Raw genomic sequence first — 12,856 nt, forward strand, 5'->3', positions numbered from 1 at the left:
AGCCAGTCTTAACCAACTGCTCGGGGCAGACTCAAGAGTAAAGAAACTTTCTAGTACTCTAAAGCTTGCAGTTGGAAGAAATATGTTAATACTACCCTATGTCTGAAGGTAAAAGAAGCAACAAGTTCAGGACAATTAGCAGTGTCTGCATAAGGTGCAAGAAAGAACTCAACAGAACTCTCAGGAGTTTCCCAGGACTTCCCAGAACACGGTACAAGCTTCAGACACCTACGTTTAGATGTCTACATATAGACAGACATCTACATGTAGCTATATGCATAGCTAAACTTCCATTCTTATTAGTCAGTAGCTGACTAGGCTCTAAGAGCTGTTCAGATCTTCCTTACAGTGCACACTGAGTGACTGATGCGTTCTAGGATATATTATCTTTCCTGACTAGGACCTCAATTCACTGGCTTAAAAGTGAGCACATAGTACCATTACAGCTGCTTTATCCCACCTAGCTTCCAAATAGGGGTCCAGAAGGGTGGGGACTTCCTAAATGACCCGAGTTATCTGTCAGAACTGTAGATACTTCTCAGATAAAAAAAAAAAAACACATCTGAAATGACATTAGATGTTCATGTGTGGCCAAGTAAATTGAGCCTCAGGGTTCCCTGGGCTATATGAGAACTTTGACTTCTCACATGCTTAATGGAGTAATAGTTGGCTTGCATGCAAACTAAATCCTAATTGTAGCATCTTATTTTGCTAAAGAGGTAAGATCTGTTGTTTGCAAGTGATTTAGAAAGCTAGTTTGCCCCTAGTTTTGTACTTGAGTTCCATCTGCATCTAACCATTCAATAAGGAAGTCTCAACCACAAAAATGCCTCAAAAGGAAAAAAAAAAAAAAAAAAAAGACTTCATAAAAGTATACAATCAAGGATTAAAAGTAAGTGAACAAAGTTCACTAAGGTCCAGAAGTTAAGGTGAGATCTGAAGAACATCTTATGTTCAAAGGGACTTTAGATCAGTACACTGTAGTTGCCACTGTTGTTATATTAATGGAGGAGAAAAACATGCTGGTACTGGATTATCATTTCCATTAAATCAGAAGCAGGGCAAATGAAAAACAGAAAAGCCAAGAAGTCGCACAAAACCTCCCTTGTAAACACAGAATGCCAAATTTAGCAAGGACATAAGACTTCAATGTCATGATTTTTTTTTTTTTTGATTAAAAAGATGGGGGTATGTGCCTTTTCTTTAGAAAAGGCTAGATTATGAACTCCCCATCTTAAAATAGTGCCATATCTGCTTAGCACTTCAGAATTAAAAAATTCTGAAGACTCAAATACAGATCAGTATTTACAATCATTAAATTCCCAGATCTAACAGTCTCATGAATTTGCTCCGTACTTCCAGAGAGTGGCTACTAATTACAGAAATACAGCAGAAATAACAGATACCATAATTTATTCCATTAAAAGAAATGAAATGTATTGAACCTCCAAATTTCAAAGATAGGTTACTTTAGCTTTCTTCGATAGGAAACTGTTCTTTGAAATAAGATGTCTCCTGCTACCTTCACTACCTATTCACAGAGTCCATCAGAACAGAGTACAAGCAAGCCTTCCAAGTTCCCCAGCCCAATCTCTAATGTTGCTAATAAAGGAGCAGATCAAAGAGTAAACCAAAACGTCCAAAGAGTAGAAAGAACTTTTAAAGGGAGAAAGGAACTGTTAAAGGCAAGTAATTTTCTACCTCAAGTGTTTGTTTGTACCTATGTCCATACTACACACAATTCCAAGGAGTATCCACTCATACTCATCTCCAATATCCCTAATTAAGCAAAAATTGAACAACAGTTATTCCAAATGCAACACCATTCCTTGACAATTCTCAAAGTACATAACACTTGCTGCAAATACAAATGAAGCTTTCGTTGACAGCTCTATAAGTGTCAGCTCTTGGGACACAGGAGACACAGTCATTGCTTGCATGCTAGATAAGTGTGCCTAAACTGACAATTCAACAGCATTCTTTTACACTGAGTTACCTTTGATAAGATTCTGTAAGCAGTCTGACAGTCTTTTGAATTTTTCAGTCATGGACACAAGCAGGCAAGTCCATATAAAGTCCATATAAGTCCATATTTAAAAAAAAAAAAAGAAAAAAAAAGTCTTCTTCAACATATGAAGTTACTTCTGCTGAGGTAGTATGAGGTTTTGGGCAGACAGGTAAATTAGCTTCCAAAGAAGTCTGAAATCATTGCGAGCAAAAATTCTGGGCAAGTCCTGAAAGTTAACATATGTGTAAGGAAAACAACTCCCTCACATATACTTTCTTGGTGGAAGTAGTAGCAATTGAAAAGATCACTTAAGAAGAAAGCACGCAGTCAAAGTTTCAACGGCATTCCCCATTAGAAGGAAGAGGAATGGAGTAAGGCCTCACTAAGAATAATTCTAAGAATTCAGAGAGAAAGGTGCAGAAAAAGGGAAGCATATATCAGGGGGGKTTTTTTGATCATGGTTGCATGAATACATCCTATATTGACCCAGATCGCAAAAATACTTTGGGGGCAGTGGGTCGAATCCTTTTACACTATGAAATAAAGAAATTTCATTTCTGGGATTCTATAAAACTTGAAGATTGCTATTAAAATAACTCCTCTCTCCCAGAGAGCTGAGAATCCTAACAGTTTGATATGACTGAGACTGTCTGCTAATGTTCAGCATCCGTTATCAAAAGATTTCAAGACAAGTGAATGAGGTGTTCTATGAACCAGTTTCAAAAGGTAGCTGCTTCACCGAAGTGCCTGGGGATGAGAGGTGGTTCTGCACAACCCTGAAAGCTGATGCAGAAAATAGTATTACTGGTAGAAATCTGAATAGAGTGATCTGTGATGAATGAAAAAGGCTGTAACAAGCCTATCTGACAACCAGTACCCATGCTACATGTTATCGAAAGATAACTTTAGTTGGATTCTATCCAAGTAGGCTCCTTAACTTAAAAACACACCATCCTGGCTTGAGGAGGAGGAAGAGATACCCTTTGCAAACATTATTCAGGTCTTTTCACTACCAGGAAGTTTTGCATGCATATTCTAAAACACAGATCCTTATGTCTGAGCCAGACATGAAAGTCAAGGCTGAAAGTATTTCAACTAGAGTCTAACAGAAGGGATAGTGAAAACACATGCTGCTACATATCACTGAAAGGCCAACAGATTTCAGTGATACACAAGAATGAGAATTTACATGAGCTGTGGATTTCAGAACATGAAAAGATACTAAGGGAGGCACACCTGAGCCAAAGCATGTTGTTCTTATGAATTTTAAGTCCAAAGTAGAAACTAAACATGATTTTTGAACATTCAGTGGAAGATTTCAAGAGCTTAGAATTAAAGCAACAGTCCTTGAATTCACTGCTTTGCCAACAGTATCATCCTTTGTGTCAGTCATTGAGAAGAAGGAAGGAAAACAACAGCAACAACACACTCCCAGCGTATTCAGTACATGACAAGTGAAGAGAGGCTCTTTAGGAAGTTAAACACTAGAATGAATCTCAAACTGATAGTAGTTAGACCTACCACAAACTAAACATCTATAATACAAAGATCCTACAGAGATATGGCAACAAGCATCTTGCAGATTAAGGAAAATGAGTTCTCTTTTTTTTATTAGATGAAGGGCACAAAAACTGTTGCTGGTACCCATTCTGCATTTAAACTTTGGAGAAATGTGTTAATGTTTCTCACATTTAAAAAAAAAAAAAAAAAGTACCTGACCTCTTTTTTGTAACAGGAAAATACATACTGTGAAATTTCAAACATTTGTTTGAACACTTTCCAAAATGGGCTGGATGGCCATATGTTCCTTACCCAAAACCAAGTCAAAAGTTGTAGATTCTAGCAGAAACTAGGAATTTTAACAGTCTGCTCTTGAGAAGATGCCTGAAGAGGTGAAGTTGTTATTATTTCTAATAGTGAAGGACATATGGTAATACCCAGCTCTCTGGTGCCTCTTTATAAGTTTTATTGCGGTGCCAAAGACTGCAATTTCTAAGTACTCTTTCCTAAGAGGCACCTCTAACCCAGACAGTAATTCTGAGAGTATCCTGCTGTTGACAACAGGCATGCAGAGGCATTTTCCTCTCTTCATGAAAAAAGCCAAGAGCAAATCTTTCACTTCACCTGGCAGTCTGGTTAGATGCTTCCTTCCCTTCCCTTCTCCATCCCTAAAGGACTGCAGCTGAATACAGTCCACCATGTAGTCTTCAGAGAGCTTTCAGGTCTAAGAGTATATTCCACCTGGAATGTTTTTTAACCCTTTGCTGTCAAATGGTAGGGAAATCTAGAATACTTGCATGCTTATCTATGAGATGAACACAAAAAAATAGAAAGAAAACTGTGTATATATTACTTTTAGGTGAAGAAGAGTTTTGCATAGATGATGACACAATTCACTAGAATATCTAACATTTTTGAAATGCTTTTCTGCATAAGCACCTGGATCAATGAGATTTGATATATTCTTTATTGAAGAAGCTACAGTTTGAAATTCTATGATGGATTTTCCTCCATGATTCTAACTGGTGATGTCTCTCAAGCTACAGGATGCACTTTGAAAATTAGATTTCACAGTCTGTACTTTAAATTGGTATTCTTCACAGATAAAGACCAGACAGAATATACCTGCTCCTTTTCTAGTGGAAAAGGTCAGGTTTATCTCAGTAGCTAGAGCAGCTTTTACTCACATACACAAGATTTTCAATGTTAACTATATAGACAAGTATCATCTTATGGCACATCTTCTCCATTTAAATAAGAGAACTGCAGTAAGATTTTCTACTCCACTTTTCTCACCGTTACTGCAAGGGTATGCAGTTGTAGTAAAGGCTGTAAAAAGATAATGTAGATTTAGTTACATCTTGCTTGCCAGGATTTAACTATAGAATTGGCTTTGGTAGAGACACCATATTGATGTTCAACAACTATTTCCCCTTGCTGATAACAAAAAAGTATGCATTTTAGTAATGACTTGAAATGTACTGGCCATACATGTACATTTGTGCATTTACATGAATCAAAAGTATCTGAATATTAAGACTATCGGTCTCTGCATTTAGATAAGGTGAACTTTAATCTGCTTCATCATATTTCCTACTGGGTTATAAAAAGGATCTCATTAGCACAGAATGACCAAGAATTACCAAGTGAGTTGTGAATATAAGGGGAGACTGCATCAAGTCACAAAAAAGAAAAAAACAAAACAAAAAACAACCCCCACACACACACTAAGTCAAATCCAAGGAACTTAAGTGAACAAAAATTCAAATGCAGATTGATGTTTACATTGAGCTCTCTCTGAAATGGTATGAGCAAAGCTCCAAATAGTTGCTCTACAAACATCTAGAATGTGTCTCTCTTCGCACACAATATATGAGTTCATGCCTCAGCCTTTGAGGTGTGAAGTAACTGAAGCTGTCAGTGTGCAAGCCCAAAGGTGGACAAAAGCAGCACATACTTGATATTTGATGCATCATTCCCAGAGACTGATGACACCCCAGAAAYAGGAAGGTAACTGAATGGAAGGTAACTGAAGTTGGGAATGAATTCCAGAATAAAAAAAGAATACCTAGAAAGCCTTACAAACCAGCCTCACTGCTAATACCTACTAAATTCATCTAACCGAGATATCAGACACCCTACTGTCCTATGTTCTCATATTATCAAATGAAAAAGAAAGATGAAATGGTATCCTCCAATAATTATGAATACTGAGAGGATAATGCTACCGATGAATAGATAAGACCTTTTTCCTTTGTCACAAAAAAGCTTTTGTTAGGACATGTGTGAAGCACCTGCATGTTTCCACAGGCATGATCAGTGCTCGTTTCAGTAACTCACTTGGAAAAGAAAGAACTGCACCTTTGCTGCAGCCTTGTACCTCTTCTCAGTTCTAACTGAGAAATTGGAAGAGGCTGGCATCTGCCACCAGAACTGAATAGGAGCTACAATGGCATTCTCCCATTAGTTTAACTACTTGCTTGAGGAACAGTGATGAAAGACGATGATTAGAGAGTGAAAGTGTTCACTTAATTCTACAAGAACTGGGCAACTCACTTTTTTTTTTTTTTGGTCTTAAACACATCAAAATGGTTTGTGTCAGAAGAACAGTATTTCCTGCTTCTATGACTTGAATAACTAGAGTAATAGACTTCTTCAGTTGCCACCATAAGTATATAGGGTACAACACTGAGCAGAGACATAAAGAAGTTAAATTTCATTTACTTTAAGAAAACCAGAATCCTCAGTATTACTGCTGGCTATGGTTATATTTTCAAACTAGTGATCACCAGGCTTCTGTTTAACCAAAAATATTTGAGTAGTCTTTCCATAATTTGGGGTTTTATGAAAGAGGAAAGTGAGAATATCCTTTGTTTTCAGCAAATGAAAAAAGTAGATACATAGAGCTTTCACTAAAAATACAAAAATTATCATACTAATGCTTCTCATATATTCAGCCTTCAAGTAACAAACATTGGTCAATTCAGAATGAAAAGGTCAGTTGTGTCAAACTGAATTGTCACAAAGCAAGCCTATATATATATATATATATATATATGTATATATATATCGAGCAAACAATCAAACCAAGTATGCCAAATAACTGACAACTGTGAAATTCTGTCTCATTAAAACACTGTCAAATTAACCACCAGGTCATTGTCACTGTTATAAAAGTTTACAGCTGATTCACATGAAGAACCTTGATTTTTCTGATCACACACACACACAAAAAGCATCCATTTGTGTGCTGTCTGAAAAAGCACATAGCTTTTTACCAAAAGTGTTTAAATGTTTACCTCAAAAAAAGCTTCCATGCCCCTATAACATACAGCAAATTAAACAGTGAAATATGAGCTATTTTTAGGAACATTAGAGTAATACTCTAAATAAAGCCAGATTCATGTATTTAATGTAACTCCAATTGTAAAAAATGTAATAATGAACTTCCAGATTTAAAGACAGTTATCTTCTACATCGGAGATTAACAAAATACCAAGTGTAGTTATAGAAGCATTGTAAGAAGCCATAACTAACAGAAGAGTACTTAGTTAGCATCTGAAGCTTAGTCCTAAGAAAGATAAAATGTTATTACCACACAATTAACAACTCAGCTGAAGTTTTCTATACTGATTCAGGTATCTCATCAGTGGCATTACACCAACAGAGTTGAGCATCACTGTAAACAGCAAGTCTGAAAGTATTCAGGTTTATAAGAAAAATCCAAATTGTTAGAGATAATCAGACATGACCTTCCCCCCTTCATGCTAACAGTCTCAGCTGCTATCAATATTGGTATCTGCCTATTTCTTAAAGGAGCTGATTACCAACCAAATTATAATCCTATAATTTTTGAAATCTACTCCCAAATCTTGATCTAAAATAGCTGCTCTCTGTTCATATTCAAGTTATACTGGAAGACCTATTTATAGACGATTTTATTTTTTAAAAAAGGGGAAAAAGGAGGCCTTGTTTTCTTGCAGTGTACAATTTCCTTCTGTGGTCCCTTTCCAGCCCCACTACAACTGGAGCTCAAAGTTTTTTCCTTTCTCTCTCAACTCTAACTGTAGACTGAGCCCTAGGCAAAGCCTCCCCATTTGAGCCATTGCTCAAACACAGAATTTCTCACAGTAATGTTCTCCTTCCAGCCCCACTCCAGCCTTGCCAATACAAAGTCTCCTTTTTGACCCTAACGCCAATGAGTATGATTTTGAATATATGAGCAAAATGCACTAGTGGAAAAAGTATATATACATATGTATACACACACACACACTTACATATGTGTGTATATATAATGTAAAAACCTGCACTATCCTGGTATCAACATCTTTCAAATTAAGTCAATATCAGGATGATATACTTCAAAAAAATAAATAAAACATGTGAAGTGAACACACAACATCTCCCACATTCCTAGCCAATACAATGTATTGGGAGGGAGGAACTGGGAAGCCTTCCTGACCCTAAAGTACTGTCTGAGGTTCTTAATTGTTATAGTCAAATTTTGTACTTGACAATGGAGAGCAATAAGCATTACAGGCATTTACATATTTTCACCAAGCCTCAAGAGAATGGAGAGAAAAAAAATAAAATGGAACAAGAGAATCCATGAATTCTTTGATTTGATATTCATATATAACACCAAAACCCCATTGTAATAAATCCACATACACATGCTGAGTTAACAAGCATTTAACAAGATTAATGAAAATCTTGTTTTCAGGATCATCCTTGCCCCAGCTATCACCTCACCTGCCAGATTACACCATGGCTATTGATTCCTACTGTTAGAAAAGTGAGTAGGAACTCAAAGCTGAATTTGTCCTATTTCAGTTTCTAGTCACCGATTCCTGTTACACCTATGACAGCAGGATTCAAAAATATCTTGCTATTAGATCTCTGGCCCAGGAAGAAGTGGGGATACCTATGAACAGTAAAACAGGAAAAGGAATAAAAGTACGCTTTCTCTTTGTCAGATCAAAGTAACCAAGTTTAAATAACTATGCTGGAAGACAGTTTTCTGTCCCCTTTACCCACCCAATCTGCCTTTGACCTCAGTTTAGCTACTCCCAGATCTTTCTAGAATAGGTATTCCAAAATGCACTTCTGAAAACAGAGCATTTTGGTAATGATTTTAACAATACGCAGTACATGATACTACAAATTAACATCTAGCCTACTGAAAAGAGTTAGAAAGCAACTTATTCACAGACTACAAATAGAAAAGTAAAGTAGCAATTGTAATAGTAAGAAGCTCCAATCTAGAACGAAGAGACATGAAATCAAGTAAGAGGGAGATGAAGCTAGAAAGAGTAAAAGAATGGCAATTTTTCAAAAGAGAATCCCAATGGTACTGGCATAATTCAACTACAAATGATTCTCCATCTTCAAAAATTTCCTTATTGTTAGCTTTTCTGTGAGAAAGATGGAACAAATAGCAGTCTTGCCTACTAGACATGGACTATTTAATGCTAAAGTGGAAGACCACAATCATTCCTTCCAAACTTGAGATATCTTTTGCCATTTTCCTAACATTCACAGAAAATGACAGTTATGACCAACATTTTCTACTTAATTGCATGAAAAATTAAAATAAGTTAATATTTACAGTCCTAAAAAATGATTTACAATGATCATTCAAATATACTGTAAGTTGTATCTCTCAGTCTTAAACTCTATATCCCAGCTTAAGCAGAAAATTAAAAATGAGTTGAAAGATCTCGTTCTCTGGGTGCAGTTTTATGAAACTAGGAAGTAGGCCCAAGGGACAGTTTTCCTGCTGATTTAAACAAACAAAAACAAAACAAAAGCATTCACCAAGAACACTTGCTTTTTTTTAATTATTAATTCTTATCTTGAAATTTCAGCAGATATCACCAGAAGTGAGATATTCTTTTTGCATCTGAATATACAACTCATGCTTTCGAATTTTATTCTCATAGTCTTTTTAAGTTTTGATAAACAGAAATCAACAAATTAACCCTGTAACACTGCAATATTTTTCAACACTGAGCCTTCAAGTTGAATTTTAAAAGACATTATAAACAACATTCCAAAGTTTGAACCTGATTTGAAACAGCATCCCTTCCCCTATTTTATTCTAAAGACTTGTTCAAGACAGAAAAATATCTGATCTCATTTTCACTTGAGGTAGACTATTTGCACAAAAAGTTTGCTTACTTGCAGCTGAACTGAGTTATCCTGAAGACCTTCTACAATAGGAGAGAATCTGTCAACACTCCTTTCCTCTGCTGCTGCTGTCACAGCTTCCAAAATTTTTTCAAGGCTATAAGAAAGTAAAAAGATTTCACTCAGGAGAGATGTTTAACCCTGTTTTTTGTTTGTTTTATGAAGAGTCACGCTGTCGAAGTATTCACTTGCTTCATTTTCTTGGGTACAAACTTATGAGATTCAAGCATTATTTATTCCCTTTGCAGAATTTTGTAGCCAAAGAATAACTGACTTGATAATAATGGTTAAGATACCTTAAAATACTGCTAAAAAATTTAATCACAAAGAATGGCTGCATAACTGTTTCCATCTAATTAGTACATCAGCATATATATAAAAAAAATCTTATTGATAGACCATAATAAAAATCAGAGAATAATAAGATGATTTTGAAAACTGACTATGTAATAATAGTACAGATATTACTTTCAAACCTAAGTTGAAAATTTTATCATTTCATTTAGATACAGCTATAATTTTGGATATCTTAAAATTACCTTACTATTTCTGGGAATATATAGTACTTACATGCTTTCTTCTCCAACAATGCATATTGCAGAAAGGAGTTTAACTATATCTGTCATCATGTTTGTTTGCCTGGGATCAATCGCTTTGGTCAGCAACAAAAGGCTCCTCTCTTCTCCCAGAATTCTTTCTAGTCCATACTAAAGAACAAAAAGCCAGGAAGGTCGGGGAGGAATCCAACTTAGTATATTCAATGTCCAATTCCCTCCAGTTAGTATGTCAAATGACATTTAAATCCTTTAAATACTTTGTTAAAAAAAAAATTATAGAAAGATCTAAAACACATCACTTATTCTGTAATAAGTGCATGTATCAGCATCAAAAGTTTACATCATTATCCACTGGCACTTTTGCAGAGAGGAAGTGTCAGCAAAAAACTTCAAACCAGAGCTGACCAACACACCACTTCTACAAATTGCACAGGCTTATATCCATCGATCATGTACATTATCTGATTAAACTGCATTAACTCAAATTTCCATATTAAAGAAAAACCCATACCTTATTATTCATGAAGGCTCTCAAACACTGTATAACCTTATGCTGACTCCTCTTCACAGTTTTGTCCTGCCTAAATTGGTAAAAAATTCATTGTAATTAAATTCTGATTAAGAATACATATTAAGAAAAGCTGGCAATTTTTATATAAAGTTGTTCTTACTGTTTTTCCTCAACCAGTCTTTCCAAAACATCCAACAACAACCCCAGACCTTCCCGGCCAAAGTTTTCAACCCAGCTGGAGAGATAGAAAAAAAAAATTGAAATTAATATTTCAAAGAGTAATTACAATAATGAAATTGTTCAGCATAGATAAAAATCAGTATAACTGATCATTTTAAAACCCCAAATCAACTCTTTACACAACAGAAGATCTTGAGACATTCCATTCACTCCTTGACTCAATTACCTTAAAATAAAGAGGTAAACAAAAATGTAATGCATCCATTAAATTAAGGAGGTTTATTTAAAAGTGAACAATTATAAATTCTTTGGCACAAAACTGATTTTAACAGTATTTAAAAACCTCGCAAAAAAGGAGAAGAAAAAAAAAGAATCTGTTACAGACTGTAATAGGTCTACTGGAAAGGTCAAAAATCTAACAGTAAATGGCAGAAAAGGGGTAAATGCCTAAAGGAATTGTAGAAATGGTTACCAGAGATGCTAATCTACATTTCATACTACTGACTTAAGAAAAGTCCTTAGAATTCTTCACTGTTGTCTTTGGCCAACAAGACAGAATGAATTCATAATAAATCTCTCTTGCATCCTCTTTTTTCTCCACTTTTAAATTAGCGTGATACTTTTGTCTATAACTGATGGCAAAACCATCCCTATTTAGAACAGATATAGTTAGATTGGATATGGATCAAATACTTTTCATAGCCATCATCAATGCAGATTCTGTTGTGGGTATAGAACCAATAGTTTGTGTATTTTTTTATTATTATTTCTTTGAAACAATTTAAGCTGAGCAAATTGCTTGTCATGTATAACAAAATAAAATCCTAAATTTAAATTGTTTCTCATTGTCCATATCATACAAAGGTTCCTTTGAACTGGAGCTTAAAACAATTGTGGATTTTTAGCAGTTTGACTGAAGTTCAGTACTTCTGTGTCAAAGCAAGTTCTCACTCAAAATCATAATGGTGGCTGATCACGTCTTATGTTTCCAGTATTTGTATTCAATGAACATCAACTGTTGTTAATCATTAGAAAGAAGGGGACATGTGATTCAACAATGATTACTGCACAAATTTTTAGCAAGAAGAGCAGCGCACTCCTGCTACATTTCTGATATTTCTGTAAATAAACCCTGGGAAAGAATTTAGTTTTTCTAACACTATTTAAAATGTGTTGTTATTTAAGCTTAGTGAGGTCTAGCTTGCTGGTGTCTTTTTGCACTGCCCAATACACTGGAAGACTGTTTCTGAATATTCTGCTGGTTGGGATCCTTCACTAGATATGTAGCCTGAAATGCATTCATGGCCAAGTAATAGAGACTTTGTGGCACTGCAGTCCTACTTAAATGCCTCTTTTCTGTGTGTGGGTGGGGGTTTTTTTTGTTTTTTTGTTTTTGTTTTTTTTTTGTTTTTTTGGTTTTTTTACAAGCTCCAATCACTCTTTTTCAATTCAAATCTCTTACAAATTCAGAGGTCCTCTTAGGCCCTGCATCCATTCACTTATTAATGAGTTTCACTCTACTATTATTTTAATGCTTAAATATATTTGTGTATTCTTTCATGTTAACTCCATTTTCCTATATGGAAATCATTCCTTCCTACTTCGATTTAAAAAGCTGGCACTTCTAGAGTTGATACCAATATAAACAAAACAAACTGAAACAATAGAAATATGTCTTATGATTGATTTCTGAAACCTTTAGTTCAGTAACTTCTTTCAGGGCTACCCAATGTTGTATCCCTATTAGCTAATCTTTAAGTGTTACAGTTCTCGCATGTTGTCTGTTATATTTTGATTAGTGTTCCAAATSGAATTTAGATTTTAATAGACTATGGTAAACTTAGGACTTAGGCTCAACTGTCAATTTTTTAATATTATTTCTACCACCTACTACAATTATATTTGACT

At 35.2% G+C, this 12,856-nt stretch overlaps 1 protein-coding gene across 1 annotated transcript in view; it reads right to left on the reverse strand.

The window, feature by feature from the left end:
- The window catches only part of DIAPH3 (diaphanous related formin 3), a gene marked incomplete at its 5' end in the record, with an annotated part of 246,726 nt that overhangs the window by 197,914 nt on the left and 35,956 nt on the right, over positions 1-12,856 (reverse strand). The window contains 4 exons of the mRNA XM_026081539.1: positions 9,692-9,797; positions 10,271-10,407; positions 10,769-10,838; positions 10,929-11,003. Of these exons, the coding sequence (XP_025937324.1) occupies positions 9,692-9,797; positions 10,271-10,407; positions 10,769-10,838; positions 10,929-11,003 (388 nt within the window). The remainder of the gene's footprint in view (positions 1-9,691; positions 9,798-10,270; positions 10,408-10,768; positions 10,839-10,928; positions 11,004-12,856) is intronic.

Source organism: Apteryx rowi, unplaced genomic scaffold (genome assembly GCF_003343035.1).
Source record: "Apteryx rowi isolate R43461 unplaced genomic scaffold, aptRow1 scaffold_553, whole genome shotgun sequence".
Taxonomy (NCBI): Eukaryota; Metazoa; Chordata; class Aves; order Apterygiformes; family Apterygidae; genus Apteryx; species Apteryx rowi.